At 34.7% G+C, this 21,106-nt stretch overlaps 1 protein-coding gene across 16 annotated transcripts in view; it reads right to left on the bottom strand.

Annotated features, from left to right (window-relative positions):
- Positions 1-250: 250 nt before the first annotated feature.
- Positions 251-21,106, bottom strand: part of SOX5 (SRY-box transcription factor 5) — a 920,340-nt gene continuing 899,484 nt past the window's right edge. For all 16 annotated transcript variants that reach the window (XM_074325920.1, XM_074325926.1, XM_074325925.1 and 13 more), the window contains 3 exons: positions 19,725-19,870; positions 3,426-3,534; positions 251-462 (listed from right to left, as the gene is read on the bottom strand). In XM_074325920.1, the coding sequence (XP_074182021.1) occupies positions 266-462; positions 3,426-3,534; positions 19,725-19,870 (452 nt within the window). In that variant the 3' untranslated portion in view covers positions 251-265. The remainder of the gene's footprint in view (positions 463-3,425; positions 3,535-19,724; positions 19,871-21,106) is intronic.

Raw genomic sequence — 21,106 nt, 5'->3', positions numbered from 1 at the left:
GTTCCTAGTCTTAGTACAAATATATCTAAATTTTTAAAGAAGAGAACATACTACAACAATTAGTAGTATAGAGGCACACAACTAACTTAGCTATAGTAATTGGGCACATTTCTCAACAGACATGGAATGCTTCATCGTCAGAAGAAAAGGCTCAGTGATGGTGCTTTTTTTTAGTTAAGCAGATAACATGAGCTGCCTGGACTAGAAACCCATTATCTTTCAATAAGCGCAGAAAACAGAACTGTACATTTATTCTAAATATCACTTAAGCTTTAATACTTTTCTTACCCAATATCTTGCTGATGTTGGAGTTGTGCATGTCAGGAAAGGCTTGAAGGATTTTCCTTCGTTCATCCTTAGCCCACACCATGAAGGCATTCATTGGGCGCTTTATGTGGGGTTCGTTGCTACCACGCCCCCTGGATTCTCTATAAATTCTTGATTCTGAGACTCCAGCACTTCCTAAAAATAGGGAACATTGCTTCACATTAGTATGAAAACTTTTGGCAATCTTATTCCTTGCATTGCTGTGTTTTAGTCTATTAAAATATCTGAAAATAAAAGTACATCTGATAATGGTACTTCCAGTTCTTGAGACAGATGCTTGTTTATGAAGATTTTGTGATAAGTCTTGTGGTGGCAAATGTTGTATATTTATATTTTTAATCTGTGTCTAATATATTTCCCTTTTTTACACAAGACTATATGATCTTTTATGTAAACTGAAAAGAAAACCATTGGATTATATCAACAGACATGCAGGCACTGTAGAAATATTAAATAGGTAAAGAAGCTCACAAAACTGTGAAACACTAATATGTTCAACAGAATGGATGAGTGCAGGTAAGTGTGTGTCTCTGCTATCTAGCGAGTATCAAAACGTAGAATACTCATGCCTGTTTCCTCTCTCTGAAGTCATATAGATAAAAATGCTGCTAACTCAAATTTTAGGTTAAAATATAATATAGACATTCTCTTGTAATGTACTTGAAATTATGTGTGAATAAATGTATGAAATATACTGATATAGAAATGATAATCTGCTCCCCAAAAGATATTTGAAAATGGTAGGGAAAAGAACAAATGAATAATTACATTATTACTATTTCTTAAAAAGTCATCAACCACATGTTTAATATGAAAAAAAAAAATATATATATATATATTCATTCCCCTGAATTTTGCCCTAATGTCTAAGTTCTCCAGAGACCTACTGAAAGTTACATTCCAATCAGCAAGACTCATGATGATAAAACACAACCAAGAGTCATAGTGGAAACTTAGGGGGCTGCAGTCACTCCTCTAGGCTTTAAGTGACTCTGTAGAATAGCTTCAGCAGATGAAACAGCTTCCAGAGGTACTTGAGTTTGGGGGACAGGGAGGAGGGGGTGGGTGGTGAGAAGAGAGAGAGAAGCAGAAGAAAACATAAAATGTTGACAGTAAGTTTTCTAGGATTATCATTACAAAAGATGGAAGAGAGGTTTTGGTACCATATAAAGTTTTAAAATAATTTGGGATTTTTAGAGCGTATATTATCAATAAAAGCATTGTTTTTTGTTTTGTTTTCTCTTCCTTCATATTTTTTTCCTTTCTCTTCTTAATTTAAAGGAATAAGAATCAACCAAAATTACCTAGAGTTGAAGACCTCTAAAACAGCAAAAAAAAAAAACATAGCCTATGTGTTGGTGGAGTTTCTAATTATTTCTCACTCATTATATGCTCTTTGGTCTGATGAAGATAGGAAAATATTTTGCACACAAGTATGACTGAATTTAACAAATAACAGCAACAAAATTTTGATGTTTTAATGGTGATTACTATGGGTACATTTTATCATGCTAATACAACTTAAAATTTATGAAATGTGTTATTACCAGTAAATGTCTTTTTATTGACAAAAATGAATGCTAATACATGGCAACAGCTTTCTAAAATGGGTTTGTAACTAGCAAATGATCATTTGCACATCTGCCTTTTCTTGCTCTTACACCTTACAGCAGCATAAGCAATAAAATGAACATTATGTGACTTCATCAAAGCTAAACAAGCTCTTTGTATGTAGTTAGGCCAGGTTTATCTTATCCAAGTGAAGGAGAAAATAGAAAGAAATGTTTGGATACAATAGACCAGAAAAATGGACTTTTCTTGGCTATCCACTGAATAAAATTCAGTTTTGACAGCATTATCTGGTTAAATGCTCAAGTTCAACTAGCTCATTGGCTAGTGCAGATCTGGACTTAAAAGTAGAATTGGCCCAAGGCATAAGATAGAACTTGTTGGAGATTCAAGGGCACACCTCTGTCCTGACGTACACTTCTCACTGGTTTTCCCTGGTGCCATCTTTTTTACATGCAGGCAATTTCCTCTGCAATAGTAACAAATTTGAGAACACAGCTCTTTAAATCACATATGTCACCTGGAGAGAGGTTTCCAGTTGGGGCTCGGTCTAAGAGGAATAGCACTTTTTTCTTTTTCCCTCTTTGCTGTGCTATTAAAATTATAGTATTGATTTAATTAGTTGTCACTGTGGATGTTTAGAATGTTCAGAGATGATGCAGACAACGGAAGTCTCGAGGCAAAGGAGGAAAGCAAGAGGCTGCACAGCTGGAGTTATACACTGTTTCCCTGAAAATAAGACTTAGCCGGATAATCAGCTCTAATGCGTATTTTGGAGCAAAAATTAATATAAGACCTGGTATTATGTTACGTTATATTATATTATATTATATTATATTATATTATATTATATTATACCGGTATTATATTATATTATACCTGGTATTATATTAAATTATATTATATTATACCGGTCTTATATTAATTTTTGCTCCAAAAGACACATTAGAGTTGATTATTTTGGGGGAAACACAGTAGTTGGATTACAGAGGGCGGGCAGGACACCTAATTGTATGGTAGACAGTATAAGAGGGAAGGGTTACAAAATGCAAGAAACTATCCTAAAAATGTCCTCTGAGCCATGTATTCCAGTCAGGGTTTGACAAAAGAAAACTGGAAAATGAGCTTATATAAACAAATTTATGAAAAATTTGTTTCGGGGAGAGAAAGACAGGGCAGATGGTGATGGAGGGTATTTGCTTTAGAGTCATGCCATCTTGAATCCAAGACCTGCCTCCAGCACTTATAGCTCTGTATCCTTGGAAAACATGATTCAAAATTCCAAAGGGCCGATCTCTCTATCTGCACTATAACTTATCTCACAGGTAATGCTAGGGATTAATGAGATGATTGATGCAAAGCACTCAGCAGACTGCTTGGCGTATGGGAATTGCTCCGTACACATGAGCTCTTATGGTAATGATCAGGTATGAGGTGGTTGTCCTGTATAATTTTCAGTAGTTTTAATGGGCACTAAATAGATACTACTGTACACTACTGGAATATATATATAAACAATTTTCACAAACCATCAGAGTCTCCACTCATATTGAAATCCATCATGGCATGGCTAAATTTTCCTTCTTCATTCTGTTTAACTGCTAGTTGCTGAGTCAGACTCTCCAGTGTTGTTTTTTCCTAAAAAAAAAATAAATAAATAAAAAATTAAGAGCTGAATCTAGAAATTATAATTATTCAAAGACATTGTTTTTTTCTTCCTTGGGTCATAGATAATACATCAGCTTCTAGAAGGAATGGGATGTTGATTTATTCACCTTTGCATATTCAGCACATTATGTAATTGAAGCAAATGATCAGCAGGAGTTTTGAAGGAACTCTGATTCTTATAATATCCTTTACAGTCTTGGCATTTGGGTTTGGTGTACCCAAAGGATATATGCTGGGATCCTGGTGAGCACCTTCCCAAATCACAAACTGTACATAGAAATTTCATGGAAGCAACCTGTTTTACAACATTTGGAATGCCTGCTTTATTTTTAGACAGACAGTACAGAGGTGGCATGGGGCCAAGAGAAAGTCTTCCAAGAGTCAGGTGACCAACTGATAGAAACAGAATTCACAGTAGTGCCCTCTGGTTGCCATCTCCTTAAATGCCATCTGCATTCCTCATGCAAGGGTAATGAAGACATTTAAATATTCATTGCTAATTGCTTGTCAAGTCTCTGTACATTCAATGTGAGTGCCTGCTACTTGGACCACAATTTGATTTGGATTGCTAAGCCAAAATATTGAGTTGGCGAATTATTTGAGATACAAATATACCAAAATTAGATCTGCAGACATCAAGTCATTTAAAAGCATGTACTGCATGATGTGAATTCGTGGAGAACATGGCATTACAAACTAAATTATTTTTGAGGAAAACATAATGCTTCATTTCAACCACAAGACATATTAAACTATGTTTAAATCAAGTAATTGGGTGATTTTAAGAACAGAAAGAGGATACAATGAAAGGTTTACAAACTTTTTCTAGCACTCTCCATCATTGCTTTGAGAATGATGTAGTTCCAAAATAGTTTTAAGAAAAGCATCTTTTGGATTTTATAAAATTTGCTCATATTGCTTTATAATTATTCATCTCATTGACTGAGGAACACAGCCATGAATTGAAGAAGTGAACCACATACACTGTGGAGCAGTTACTGGCATAATAAAATATTCACAATAAATAAACAATGATTTAAGATAATTGTATTACAGGTAAAAGGCCCAACTAATGCTCCCACCAACAGCCAATAGGGTATTGAAATTTGTAGCACAGTACCTGTTTTATCTCAACAAAATCTGACAGTATTACAGTTGTACATACTAGAGAAAAAAATTTCTGAATGGCCTTGGAACTCCCGTTCTCTATTCATCAAATTCTGTCCATGATTTAACAGAAAAAATAATTTAATTGTTATTCACTATAAAACACAGTAGGGAAACTGGAAATAAAATCATTCTATCAATTTTAATTCTAAAGGATTATTTAGTATAATGTTGAAATAAGTTATATATTTAAAAATGTAGAAGCTAATCTAATTTGTTTTGTGTGTGAAATTGGTAGTTTCAGGTGCTTTATATGTTCTGGATTTCTTTTGCTGAGAATCTCTTGCGTGCATTCAGCAGAGCTCAGAAGCACCACGGACACTAGCTTGACAGATTCTCTTTATAGTAAATGTAGCTGTTAAAGTAGAAGACAGATACATCTGAAAAACCACACTCCATCAACAGGATATGATGGTCCCCGGGCCAATGAAGACTTTACTATACTCTCTTTGGGGAATATACTTGGCATGGATTGCCTCTCAGATTTTGATTAAACTGTGATTAGGACAGTAATACTACATATTTTCTAGTGACCTTTTTTTTTTTTTTTTTTTTTTGAGGTGAAGTCTTTCAAGAAGAGAAAGCAAAATGAATGCAATCAGAGTAAGAAAAGAATGAAATGTTAAGTGACTTGTATGGATCTTGTACCATCTTACGAAGAGGCTAAAGTTAGCAAATGATGAGTAGGAAAGTCTCAACAAGTTTTTACAATAACTATCTATCTATAAACCATCATATAATAAAATTATTCCATTAGTTACCCAAAAGTAGAATTTACAATACTTCTCAAGAGGATGTCAGTGGGAAATAGTGGAAGTAACAAGATAGGATGCATTTTTTTTTTTTTTTTTTTGGTGACCTGTTGTATAGCCACTTACGCTAATTCTCAGACATGTGAACAGGGAAAATGAGAGGTGATTAGAGGAATCAGAGCACGCATAGGGTGTTTTTATTTACAACACTTTACAATAACATGTAAATCAAAATGGTAACATTGCCACATTTTAGAAACCCTCACTGACTATAAATTTAGAAGATCATAAAGGAACTGAGGTAAGTGGGATATAATAAAACCCAAATGGTTATACGCTAAATATATGGCATATGTAAATATAATGGTTATATGGTAAATAATTATAATTCCATATAAAAATTGATCCTGTAGTGTTTATATTTATTTCTTATGTATAGAGGTAAATATAAATCTACATGTGGATAGGAGTCTAGATAATATACTGAAACACCAAAAGAACTAAGTTTGATTTAAGAATAGTTATCAAAGTTTAAATTGAATTTATTTAGACCCGAAGGAGGAGAAAGAATCACCCAAGTGTTATAAAGCACAAATGCTGGTACATTGGGAAGATTCCTCTCATCTTAACTCCTTCCCATCCCACACATGCTGGGCTATCCCCTTCTGGAGTCCACCTATGCACTATCATATCTAGAACCCAACCATTTGAGATTCTGTTCCATGGGTTAAATATTTCCCTTTCCAAAAGCCTCTTTTCAAACGTTACTGGAAATATTACTGGAAAAGGTAATATTTTGATTCTCAATGTTCTTATGATCAAATTGATCCTCTCTAAATAGAGGCAGCTGAAACAAAATGAGGGCAGTATATATTAGGTAGGAAGTGGGTATATAGAAGAATATTGACAATGGTAAACACCAAAGAAATTGAGTTTGGGGAAACAGAAAAAAATGTTGATGGGCACAGGTAACGATTTTTACCAAACGTACAGTCTTAGTTCTAACTGGCTCCAATAAAAACCACATTAGTCATAATTTGTATAGAAAAGGAAAGCCCCACGCCCCCATTTTAAGATCAGTGTTTTGGACCACAAATCTAGTACAGCACTTACACTATACTGTCCTCTCACTACCACCCAAATGCTAATCTGAAACTGACAAGATTCACTGGTCTTCTCTCCTCTTTTTTTCTATTAGATATAAAACAAAAATCAAAGAAAAATAAAAACATTTAAATACTTGCCAAAATTCTGAACTGCTCTGAGTAATCTCAGAATAGAGGGCTCAAACAGATTAATTACTACAAAGTAGTCAAAATGAAACAGTCTTGAGGATTTATAAATAAGGACCAGACAAGATGACCCGTATATTTTCTCTCTTGGATAAACACTAGCAATTGGATAACAACTAGGCTTCCTTTGGAAAGATGATTCTTATCTGGTTAATCGAATCTTACACAACTATGTAGGTTTACTAAGATCAAGGGGAAACATAAGGTAAAGTCTGTTTTTACTTGAAAAATCTTCTGATCCTATATTGTACAAAAATCCAAGTGAATTGCATCTTATCTACAGAAGAAAATAAAGTTTTAGACTATATAGTTTCTTGGGGTTAAATGAGTAAGTCTAAAAGTCAACATTCAAAGAATTATTATTGATGTGTTAATATCCACTTAGGGAATTTGGCAGCTGATCTTGCGTTCTGTGACTTACCCAGCAACTTGCATAATGGAAAACAGTACATGCATTGTTTGCAAATGACACCAGGCTATGGTGGGAATCAACAAGGAGAGCCAAGAAATATCTAAAGAGATGTGGCCAAGGAGTTGATTAGAAGTGGTCAGTAAAGAGCTGTACTTTATAAGCCAACAACATTCTGAATGGCAAAAAGCCACAGGGATTAAGGGGAAGAGGACATATTTGAAAGTATAGAAAATAACCCATATGGAAAATAATGATTTTGGGTATCAGCAACATCACATCTTAATAAGCAAGCTCTGCCATATACAGTATTAGCTGTATTACTTTAGACAAATCAATTGACCTCCCTAAATCCCAGAATCCTAATTTATAAAATGGGGTTTAAATATATAATAGATTCTCGTTAGTTAAAAAATTAAGATAGATATATCTATAGCTATATATCTATATCTATATATAAATATATTGAATCAAAGTTTATTGGGGTAACAATTGTTACTAAAGTTACATAGATTTCAAGTGTACATTTCTGTAATACATCATCTATATATCACATTGTGTGTTCACCACCCAGAGTCAGTTCTCTAAGAAAGATATACTTTTAATACTAGGTAAAAAAGTCAATGAGGGAAATTGAAAAGATAAAGATTCTTCCTAACAGTAAAAATTACAGGATTACAGAAACAGATAGTGCAATATGAGTTTTAAGCACACTGCCATGGTTATGATAGACTATTCTCTATGGCCAAGTAGTGGACTAATGCAGTAAAAAGGAGAATGTTGGTAACAACTCTAAAAATTGTTGAGATTTTTTTCTTTCCTCTTGTCTATCATCTCTGACAATGTATTTAATAGTTTTTTATTTTCCATTTGATGCTCAGGCATGATGGTTTACAGCTCCATAACGTAAGTCTACTACATATTTAAATTAAAAATTTCTTCTATTCCATTACTTCAACTTATATAGAAAACAACTAAAAATTCAGCATGTTTTTAAAGCCTCAAATGCATGCCTTTTGTTAATACTTAATAGAGGAGTCAAGACAAAACAAACTAAAAACCCTACACAAACTGCACTTTAGAAGGTAGATATTTCCTTAGCCTGAATTAACACAGTTCATGAGTATATGGTTCTTCTATTACTCCTTGAAATTGGAACTTGTATAAGTGATGAGCTTTGCTCCCCACCAGACACACATACACAAAGGGAGATATGGGCTGTGGATCAGCTATCATAATGGACATCCCTGAAATAAAGCTCACAAAGCTATAAAAAGCACATGCATGAAATGACAGAATAGACTGTGACTGTCAAATGTTGACTCAGTAACAGTTAAACCCTTCTGGCTGAACTTTTTTATGGTTTCCTTCTATACTAATGACACGGGAAGAACAAAGAAATGAAAAAAAAAAGAAAGGTTTTTAACCCTCCATTTATGTAAACCTCACAGGCCACCAAAGAAGATGAAAAAAATTTATAACGTCATAATGATTTATCACTTGGAGATATTTTTCATCAGCTTAAGTGAAATACAAAGAAACAATGCATGTGTCCACCTCCTCAACTTCTCTGTTTCACCCGTGCTTATTGAGATCACCATTTTCTAAAAAATAACTATCCACACACATAATCTACCAGCACAAATGGGAGAAAAAGCTTTCTTGTAAATTATATATAAATTTTATACAAATACATACACACACTCTCATACATACGTACCCTTTCCTCCAATATCAACAAAAATGCAAGTTGAAGAAATCTTTCACTAATTTTACTCTGGTCAAATGGTACTTTATCCATTAGGATATTCCCAGACACTTTGGTTCTCTGAAATCTGGTATCCCCTAGGAATATTTTCCCATTCATTTTCTCCATCAGAGAATTATAGGGATATATGAACTAAGTGGCTGGAGAGGTCCATCCATAAATGTCTTCTGGTCTAGTCACCTACACAATCAGCCTTATCTCTCTAATCCTGATCTTTTCCCCCTTGTAAATCCAGAGATTCTCCTAGCGGAAAAATTAGAACCCATAATATTACTCTACATTGTAATTTCCTTTTATTAAATTTGGTCGCCAGCTTCATGAAATGTTTCTTGAAGTGTAATTCTAGCTACATTGCTTAGGATCTTAGTTTCATCAGGCAATCTGATACAACTTAAATGTATTGGCAGATCAAGTTTTCTTAAGAAGTATTATGAAGCTGAAGATAGATGGAATGATTTTGAAGGAAATGCAGTTTCTATGAATTCAAGTCTTAATCCAGATGAATAACTGCCCAAGACAGTAAAATGACTTATGAATAAAATTGAATCCCTTTTTATGACTTTTAAAAAATTGATTTTAAAATGGTAGAAATATTATAAAGTTGACGACACATAACGAATTTCGATTTTCATGAATGAAGAGAGAAATATGAGGAACAGTGACAATGCATGTTCCAGAAAAGATAGAGCTGGCTGTTATAAGGATTAGTTAAGAACACTTAGTAGAGGATGTGGTTACAACAAGAAGCTAATATGGATTCATGAAGAAAAACAATGTTATAATGACCTCAGCTTCTTTTTCAATAATAATTGGAGTGCGGAATAGAGTAGCTCAATGGCCATAATATTTTGGCCTTAACTCAGTTTTGGATTATGTTCCTATCAATACCCCGTTGCCATGATGGAGAAATTGCACAATACCCTCAAAAAGAGAGTTGAATGGGGTGGGAAGAGGAGATCAACAATAGCTGTCTGTACATATCTTTAGAACCTCCATGTTTAAAAAGAAGAAACACCTGTTAATTGCGAAAGAGATAGAATTTAACCATATGTAGTTAAGTAATAGTGCATTGACCAATGGTTATAAGTTATTAGGTGGAAGATAAACACCACTGAAGGAAGAGTTTTCTAATAGTCAGAACTATATATCCATTGAATGGGTTGCCTCAGGATGTAAAAACTTTCACCTCCCTGGAGGTTTTCAAGTATTGGCTAGATGACTACCTGCCTGGCATATTAGAGATATTGAAGAGGCAATTCAATGTCAGATGACAGGTTGAATTAAAGGTCCTTTTACATTTTCTTTCAAACCTGCAATTCTACATCCTACTTGACTGGACTCCTTAAAACAAATGGGAGTCATACATTTGACAAATGTATAAAACTATACATGTTTTCTCTATCTGTAAATGACAATTTCCCCAAAAGTTGTTAATTAAGTTCCAAAACTTAAAGTGATTCCATTTATAATTGAGAATTCTATAATCACTCTCCTAAATTCAAGGAAGGTATTTAAATTATGAAAAAAATATGGTTATTGAAATATATTTTGTGAGCAGACTGTCCAATAATAATCAGATTTACAGATTCAGGTACTTCATGAAAGGCACAGTTATATACCCAAATTCAATATTATGATTTCGTCTTTAAAACAGAAAACACTGCTATAGAGAAGTCACTGAGGCCTGAGGGTATAATGCACAGAAAAGCCACTCAAGGAATCTGTGGGAAACAAATCATTCACAAAGAAGGCATGCATGAATACTCTCACGGTAAAAGATTGGCTCTTGCATATTTGTTGTAATGGTGTTTATGGTGCGTCCATGTGGAAGAAGGAAACCAGGAGAGGAAAAAACTAAGACTCGAGTTTTCAAATGCCTGTATATGTGGTCAACATTCAACCAAAGTCTAAAAAAAATTATTTGCTGTTATTTCGAACCAGGGCAGATATAGATGTTGTGCACAACGAGTCAAATCTGAAAGGTTAATGTGAGAAAAACAGGAGGCCAACAAAGAAAAATAATAGAATTCACAACCTACACAAGATATCCAGCAAGTGGGTGGGCTACACAGATGTAAACACCCAATTAGAATGCTGTCTGATAATAATTGTTCTACAAACAATGGGTAACTCAGTTACTGGGCTACAGAAACATGGATAACTTTTCTCTTTATATTTCCTTTTCATGGAAGGAAAGCTATAAAATTGTCAGCATTCTTATGAATGTATTTTCAGTAGCCAACAGTTACCTCAGTTAAATAAGCATAACTGGACTACTTTATATTTATTTTAAAAATTTTTAAAAATTGTTATTAAATTTATTGGGGGGACATTGATTAGTAAAGTTACGTAGGTTTCAAGGGAACAATTGTGTAACACATCTTCTATATATCACATTGTGTGCTCACCACCTAGAGTCAGTTCTCCCTCCATCACCATGTATTTGTACTTCAAAGAATTGTAGTTTGGTTCAGAAATGCTGGGTCTGACAAACAGAAGCAGGCACATCAGGGTGATAGTTCACCCTTCCATCATCCATGGTAGTTTTAGGGGACGGGAGAGGAAAACGTAGATTAGAATAGCTATTTAAATCTCGTTTTAACGAACAGCTAAAACTGCACATGAGCAGCAAAATAAGACTGAATATGTTCTTTTTATTTTCCTAGCTCATTCTCTAGTGAAAGGGCTGCTACATGGTAAAGAGAAGACCTACAAAGGAGCAGAAACAGGAAAAACAAAGAATTGGAAAAAACATATACAAATTGTGGAGATGGTGATTGCTTAAAAGAGATTTTTGTGATAAAGCCTCAAAAAAATAAAAATACACTAAATAATCCACACAACGAACACTGGAGAAAAAGCTAACAAAACAGGCACTGGGTTGCTTTGTTAAGCTTCTTCAGCACGATCCATTATTAGAGAAGAGTCTGAAATTCTAGCCAGAGCACCTTGGTTTAAAAACTGATCTACCACTTGCATCCCTGTCATTGTCTCAAATCTCAGGTTTTTAAAATTTTTAAACAAATATAAGAATACTGTTCTGCTTATATTACAGTATATCCAAGAATGAAATTTGATGTGAAATTACTCTCATAAAGGTAAGGCAAAAATTACATATCAATAGCCGTTATTATTCCTATGACTCATTCCTGTCTCATTTGTAAAACTGGAGGAAAAGTGTAATTGTAAAGAGTCAATAATACCCTTTGCAGTAAATGCTAAAGTCAGAGTATTTTTCTCCTAATTTTTAATATACATATTGGTAAAGTAGCAATAAATGACAATAGAGAATGCAATACTTCTACTAAATGTAAGAGGGTGATTGAAAAACAAATGTCTCTTTAGTTCAGAGTCTTAGTGTTTAACAGTTGTGAAGACACCTGTTTGATCTTGAGAATGAGGGAGAAAGCAGGGGAGAAGGTAAGGAAAGACCACTTTTAAGAGACCAGGTTTTGAAACATAAGACTGCTGGTCCACAATAAAAGTGATTTATACTTTGCTTACAGAAAATTTAGAAAAATCAGAAATGTGGGGTCATATATGTAAATTTACAATCCCATCACCTTAGCATAACCATTGTTTATTCTTCTCCCAGTCTATTTTCTGTCTACAGTGGACATGTGCTTTTAAAACATTCAGATCATTCTCTACATGGTGTTTTCAAACCCATTTTTTTCAAGAATACCATTGTAAGCATAGCCTCAGATCTCTAAGTGAATAGACAATTTCAATCATCGGAGAGGCCTGCCTATGTGAAAGCCCAATTTGGCATGCCCTATGTGTCTCATTTTATTGGACCATCCTGCACTAACCCCTCTACCAGAATGATGTAAAGAACACAAGACTCTCTGTTTGAAAACACGCACAGCTTTTCTAGGCTCGAAAATTAAACCATAAAAAGTTTACTGAAAAAAAGAAAAAGAAAAAAAAAACCTTTAAAAAGCTCCTTAAAAACTCACACCATAATTGCTCCCCACCAAGCGTGGGCACTTGCTAGCTGCAAGTAGTGGCACTGTGACAAATGTAGCAAAACTGAAAGCGGGCTATACTAAGAGAAAGAAAAAGTCTTCCACTGGCCATCTGTGAAAATAAGGCATGTGGCCATTAAATGCAGAGGCTGTAAATATACACAAACTCCATGAAGCAAATGGCAAAAAAGGACTAAACTTCAAGCTCAAACAAATCAAAATGTTTAATGCATAGTTACCACTGCTGGACGAAAACAGCTCTGATCTTTGCAGTCTGCAAACTCGGCATGTATTTCGATTAAATACCCCCAAAAAGAAAGGGAAGAAAAAGAAAGAAATGAAAAGACAGAGAAAAGCCATCTGGAACAAAAGGCTATAGACAGCCTATACTCAATTTCTAGAAACAAACAGCACCTTTAACTTGTACCAGCCTGTCGAGAACGTCGATTGGAATTATTGAAAGGCTGACATATAGAGTGATGGATGTGTGATGACATAATACCTATTTGCCTTTTTGTCATGGTCTTTGAAAACTGGCTGCACTGTGCTGATAATATTCACTGAGGGTTTTTCTTCTCCCTTTCTGTCCCATAAGAAGTGTTCCCTAGCTAAGACACTCAGAATTAAGAAGGTTTTATGAATGAAAAACAAAGAAAAGAAAACCTAGGGATCAAATGCCAACTTGCACATAAAAAGCTGCTCAAGATTTTCTAATAATCAGTTGCCTAGAAAGCAGTTCCCCATCCATTTTATATAAATTTTCAGAGTAGAGAGGCTCCAATAAGGAAAGGCAAATATTCAATGGAAGATTTTATGTATCCTTTAGTTAAAGTCATCAAACAAATAATCATATGTAAAGTAGAGATTTTAAAATAACATGTACTCACTTTTATAAAAATAAAATATCAATCGGTGATATTTTAATTTGTTCCTAGGCAAATTCTAACCAGAGGATTGAATAGTTTAGGGACTTTTTATAACACACACACACACACACACACACCCTGGTAAAAGCTCCTGCTTGGCCACACTGTTGCAATGGTATCTCATTCCCTCCCGGAACTTCTCCTTCATGAAGTTTTTCTCTAAGGATTGAAATATTTAATTCTAATTTGACTTCTCTAATGCATTTTAGCTAAAGGCAACATCTACAAAAAGCCATCCATTAATCATTAATTAATTGTAGAATCTTCCACTGAATGCAGAGGCATGAGTCCCTTTATATTTATTTTTTCAAAGCAAAACCTGTGTAATTCACAATTCATCACATGCCTTCTCCTTTACCAAAGGAAGGGACATGTGTTAGATAATGCTGAACTAGATATACTGTGTCAGTTTCTGAAGAGTGAACACTGCTTGTCCCATCCATCAGATGGCCAGCCAAGCATCAGGAAAGAATGATGGATCTAAAATTATTACAGGGCTGCCATCCGATACACTTACTGCCATTTGTAACTAATACTGCGACTGACACATTTTTTTCATTATTAAACATCCACATTAAGTCAACATTGGTCACTGTCATTTCATGTTTGGCACTCTGTTAAAGGGAAAGAAAAGGGTTGACAATGGCAGAAAAGAGGAGATTGTAATAGAAGAGTTTCCAAGTGCCAGAGTAATAAAATTAATCCTTATTTACACATCAGCCTACATATATAATCTGTGGTGAGGATTCTTATGAGTGTGACTGACAACTGAAAAAAGAAACTGATGTCATTACTGGGTAAATTATTATTTACAATATACATGCTATTCACCAAATTTTCATCTTTTTCTATAGGAATTTGCAAAGAATTTTCACTGAACCTCAGAAGGAAAAGTAAGACATTTTCCTAACCTTTGCAGTTATAGATGAATCGTAGCATGTGTAGGTGTTTAGATTTTAGATATACTGTAGGCAATTAATGTTGGGTGAATAAATTCTCTACTTTAAAATGTATGCACACATTTGCATGTGAGTGATATCTGTTTTATATAAGAAAAGCCATAGAGAAGTTGGTCTTAACACATAGAGAGATGTCTGTGAACACACATTCATTGATTCAACCTGTCACCAAGCAATGTTTTCTTGTGGACATGTTTGTATGAAATTTAATTCTTTATGAACCACAGACAAGTTGTAAGGAAGGTCCTGAACGTATAATAGCAGATGAGCAAAACCAGTTAGGTAGATGACAACAAATATAAGCCAATTAAAAATAAACCACGTTCGAGAGCTTTGAGATCATTTTTCTAAAGTAGCTGTGGCTCACAATGGCCTTTTTCGACCCAACTGCCCTTCTGGTGCTTCTTTTCTTCCCTGCCAAAATAATCTTTGATCTTAAGATACCCCTTGGTCTCAGGGAGGATAGGAGACGGTCTCCATTCAGTCTCAGAAAATAATTCACGGTCAATTTAAAGCAGTCTCTCTTCCTTTGGCCAGTAATTGTCTTAAAGAGCTGCATAGGAACCAACTCTACCCAAAGGAGATGTCTGTGGAAGTCAGTTTGAGGGGTGCAATGAAACACCCCTAAGTGAATAATGTAAAAAACATCCCTATGTGAATGAAGGAAGAATGAAAAAATCTCTATGTGAATGAAGGCGGAATTTAGCAATGAGAAAACGAATTCCCCTTCCTGAGTCTTCCTGCCTTCATGGGATATTTGTAGGTCAGCAATATTTTGTGACCCGAAGGGGAAAACCAAGAGAATCACAGAGATTTCAACCCTGACAGCAGGGAACTGATGAACTAATGTCACCAACCTGCTACCACTAATCCTTAACTTCATTATATGCTAAACGTAATCCTTGTTGGAGCTACTGTATTTAGAGTTCCTGATACATGTAATGAAACACATTTCCAGCAGCATAGGAATCATCTTCCTAGGATAAGAACATTGGGGGTAAGAAAAAAGGGCAGGAAAATTCTAGTCTAGTCCTCATTTCTGTTCAGAGCATTAGGCTTCTATTACATTAATATTGCCTGGTGGAATTTCCTATTAGGTATGGATACCTTCAAATATAAGGTCAGAACCTGAGTATGTAGTTGATTGGATGGTCAAAACTACCACTTTGGTGTTAATGAAGTAAAGTGGGTGTTTTTTATGAAACAAATGTGTAAGGGTCTTCTCTCTGATCCTTCCTATTATTCATCCATAACACTAATCTGTAACAGAGCTGTGTGGCAAAAGATAACATTATTTGAATATACAATCAGGCTATAATTAACCAGAGATGACAATTATAAACAATGCTGTGTCCCAGAGTTTCCAAGAAACCTGACATACACAGTTCTTGGTTAGGTTGAAACACTTCTAAGAAAAGTTAAGAAATGAAAAAATCTTTTAGAAGTCTTCAATTAAAATCTGTTTCAGTAAAAATGACTTTCAATATGTGTTTTGGTACATATTACTGGAAAACATTCGTCCCTTCTTCACACCTCTAATTGTTTTCACTATCCAATTACAGCTTTTGAGAATTCAGACCATCTAGTTGGGACAAAAAGTTAATGTGTATAAGACGTGTTCTCAAGAAACCAGATCTCCACTACAGGATTCCAATTATCTGGATCTCAGGTTATACCACCAACTTTTAGACTGATGGAAAGAACAAGGCTGGATTTCTTTTCTTTCCCCCTTTCCTTTCTCCTAGCTCCTTTCCATCTTTTCTCTCTTTTAGAACACCTATTCTTTACATTTCACATACTTTCTGGGTTTAGGAAGTTGGGAGTATTATTTTAGAGAGAAAAATAACCTTTTTTGGGGATTCAAGTGATATGAGAAGATCAAACTAAGAGGAATTTATCATATGTTCTGTCTTTCATTAAGAACTATCAAGTAGAATGTCAAACCAAATACTGAGCTATCTTCGCTTTGGCCATGGGTAAAGTTGGGTGATTATAAAAATCTATTAAAATGGTAGGCATTAGGAAAATAATGACACAGTATGTATAGTGATGTCACTTCATGTGGAATAACAAGTATCCTCCTTTGCCAACTCAGGTATGTAACCGATCTGATATACTTAAGCAATATGGGGTCTTTATTCAATTCCTACAGGCAGGCTCACACACATAAATATGCCATGATTATCAGTCAAAATAAAAATTTGATCAAAACTGTAAACATTATAAAGGCAGAGGACATATTTTCTTGTTCAATACAGTACCTTAAGTACACAGCACTGTCCCTAATACATAGGAGGTACTGATGTTAAATAATTGCTAATTAAAAGATACAACTTGGACATTATCTCATTTCCATGAGTTGCACAGACATAGATCAGTCATTGATACTATAGAAATGACACCCAAGCTAGTTCAACAGGAAAAGGCAACCACAGTAATACCTACTTCTAAAAGAGCTTCAATAATCTCATTTTATTTTCACGTATCAAGGGTAACATAAGGGATACAGTAATTTGGATCCTTCTGCTGAGAAGGTTTACCTACACATTACAAGAGTTTGCTGTGTTATTGTAATAATGGAACTGTTTATATTTTAAGATTTTCACTTAAAAACCGATAAAAACATAAGATATAACTCAACAGCATTCGAAGTACATGGTGATGAGATTCGAGAATGAAAACCTCCTTGAGAATGCAGACATCTTCATGGGCCAGTAGATTTTGTCAGGTATTACTTCAAAAATAGACTTTTAAAAAAGTTATCGTTCTACAAAATAGAAAGGAAAACTGAAAGCAGTAGCTTTCTACAGAGGCACCTCTTAACTCCTACACCTCAAATAGGAAGCGCTAATCAGAAAAATAAAGTATGATTGTGGAGGTGGCACAGAAGTGGAAATAAGGTCCCCTAACAATGGACAACTATGGAATAAAGTGAATGCAGATGGTTCCACTCCCGTTACTTAATCAAAAGGCTGAACAGAGTCACTGGAGCCGGCATAAAGTCGTGTGTTAGAACAACAGCTGATCTGTATTAGAGAAGATTAACTCCCAGTGCCAGGGTGGAAGGCCCAGGATTATTTTATATACTTCCATTGCCTTACAAGCCGTCAGCACAATTATTGCCCTCCGATGTGAATGACTGATCTGTAACCACACCTAAACAGCATGCTGCTTAGGGGCCTGGGAGCTTCATGAAGATGAATTTCCATACCATCAAAGTGCTTTTAATGGGCTCCCTGATCCAACCACAAGGCCTGTTTTGTAAGTATATAGAACTTAGGATGAAGGCTTCCTGTCCAAAAGGATTTGGTCGGTTGTCACTTGACAATTCCCAGCCAGCCCCGGAAGAGGAGAGGGGGAGATAGGTAGAGTTGTCTCTGCTTTGGAAGAGATATATATATATATATATATATATATATATATATATATATATATATATGTATATGTAATGTATATATATATATACACACACACACATATACACATATATATACATATACATATGTATATATATGTATATATATGAAGGGTACAGATGCTTGCTGAATGCAACCAACTGCTGTATCCACTGCTGAATTCAATGCGCTTCACAAATAATGGCAATTTAGCTATGCTTGCGAGGAATAGCTTGAGTCACTTTGCATTAGCATCTGGCTGAGTGTTAAACTCATTTCTACATGGGGAGCAGAGAAAAGGAATTTCTGTTTAAGCATCCTTTCAAGAATGTTTAAATATTTGAATATAAATTCCTTTATGCTTGCTATCATTCCTTCTTAGAGCTGTCACTTTGCTTTTCCTCTTCCCTTCTGGTGCTTAGCTAGAAAAATTTTGTGCCCGTCTCACGGCACCAATGTTGCTCCTCTTCTGTTGTGAGACTGTGACGGATGATATACTGACCCATGTTCTACTCTCTCCTCCAGAAACAGAACAGAATTGAAGTCATTTCTCCAACATTTGACCCACGTTTGGACCACAGGAAAAGTATGGTTGGGATAGGATCACACATACATTGTACCCTCACTGTGCCTATAGCTAGCTTCTTAGAGACTATACATCAAATTCCATGCAAATCCCTGGAAACCAGAAAGCTATCCAAATTAGTAAACAGCTCACCCTGTGCAATACTCTTTGACTCTGACTCAATAGTTTTCCATGATGATCAACTAAGTAGCTGATCATTTTTTCTCTTATCATATCTATTTACTCATAATTATAGGATTATTTAAAGGGGATTCAATAACACTTCAAAATTTCAATTCAAACATATCAAAAATTACCAAAAGAAGTACATCACTCTGAGCAGTCTATAATATTTTTCTGAATAAAATAGAATCTAGTTTAGACAAAAAAGTTTAAAATGATTAAATCTCAAATCAATTCAGAAGTTTCCTGGGCTCAGGTAGAATAACAATGTCCCCATTTTAGAAAGCATATTTTGTTTTATAACAAAGTCAAATTTTCTGATTGTGCAGTCACCTAAAACTTGGCCGTGCTTTGCATTAGAAACATATGACAAGCTTAGGATCACAGATACTTAGCCTATGAGCATGGGTATCAACCAAGCTTATGCTGATTAAAGAAGATTCAGTATTTTCAAATCCAGTTCATCCCCAAATACAAGTTAAGCATCTTTGTAAAACAAAACTTTCCCTCAGACTCAGACATCTCAAAAGCCATTTCATTTTAACACAGACTGGACAGAAAAGAAGATGTTAATTGTTAATAGGATACCAGAGAATTAAAACCCTATTTTTGGTTGGTTTTGATTAGGATGGGCATGGAGATTTCTGTATTGACAGAAGGAAAAAGGGAGGGAGAATCATTATTCTGAGATGATGAGAAAATGAAAAGATCATAAAGAAGAAAAGCATTCAGGCAATTTAAATATCTTTGTAAAGTCGGTTATTTTATGAACTAACCTTTTCTGTCCTGCAGTTATTGAGACCTAGACTGTTCACAACAGCTACCTTCCCATCAAGCACCTGTTGTTCCTGCCGAAGTTGCTCCTTCATCTGCCGAGCTTCTTGGATTGCCTTGGTGACAGCATCATGGTCATTTAAATAACCTGAAGATATGACAGAACAAAGGGTATGTTTTGTACAAATGCATCGATAGGTTAACCTTTAACCATAAAAATCACTTCGTTTTGGGTAATGGCTAGTGTCTGGCATATAATGATTTCCCAATGGAATTTGTCTAAATGAATCAATGAATGAATAAGTAATTGAGGATGACTAATTCACATAGTCATACATAAACATGGAGCCAAACATCTGTAGTAAAAATATAATATTTAAGTGAAATATAGTCGTTTCCACACATTTGGAAATAAATTTAAGGTATAATTTTAAATAAACATTTTTATCTGAATATTTTGTAGTGCAAAAATAAAACCTATCTTTGTTTTTTTTTTTTTAATGGAAGGATTATTTGAATGTTACCATAGGCTATGAATATTGATAATTATCACTATAATTATTGACACTCTCATAGCATTAGAATGGCCAATTTAGAGTTTATGTATAGCACTACTAAGTTTGTTATTTACAGAAAGAATAAATCATTATTCACTGACTGAAAGAAGCACATTTCCCCCGAATCCATTTGTGGTGAAATAAACCACAGGTGGCAGTGGTTGGCTATGGACAAAAACTTGCAATAGTTAAGAGGCTAAATTTCAAGCACAGAATGTAACCAAGCACCTGTAATTGTTTGATAAAAAAATTGTGGTTACTGGTAACTATAGTCACACTTAATTCACACTCTTAATAAGATGGTCAAATGACCAGCCTACGTCTGGAGCTCCACAATCCAGTTAGAAAAAAAAATTAAAAAAAATTGCCACAATATTTTTTTAAAGAATAACAGATATAAGGAGCAAAACTAATTTTAACTTAATTTTAATTTTAACACTGGTCATTTATTTATTTGATACACATTATTATGATAATATGCATTATCTTAGGGTAGAATACCAATGAGAAGAGATTGTTTTTGCAAATATTGGAAGGAAAGCTAATATCTCATCTTTCACTCTCCCTATCTTTTAACTAGGGCATAAAATGGTATAAACTGAATGTATAACATGAAATTGCCCAGAAAAGGGACTTGTTTGTGACATGAGGCTAAATCTAACCAGATCCATTGGTGAATTGTGACAGATGGAGGGACTGTGAGACAGAAGGCAGGCACTAATCACACATAAAATGACCGGCTTGCCTCAACATGTTCCGTGGATTCCAGCAAACTTTACACCCTAATCCATTTTTAGAACAAAAAACATCTGGGCCATAAATCCTCT

Source organism: Rhinolophus sinicus, linkage group LG02 (assembly GCF_036562045.2).
Source record: "Rhinolophus sinicus isolate RSC01 linkage group LG02, ASM3656204v1, whole genome shotgun sequence".
NCBI lineage: Eukaryota > Metazoa > Chordata > Mammalia > Chiroptera > Rhinolophidae > Rhinolophus > Rhinolophus sinicus.
Note: the sequence above shows the minus strand (reverse complement) of the source record. Positions and strands in the feature narration are given on the sequence as shown.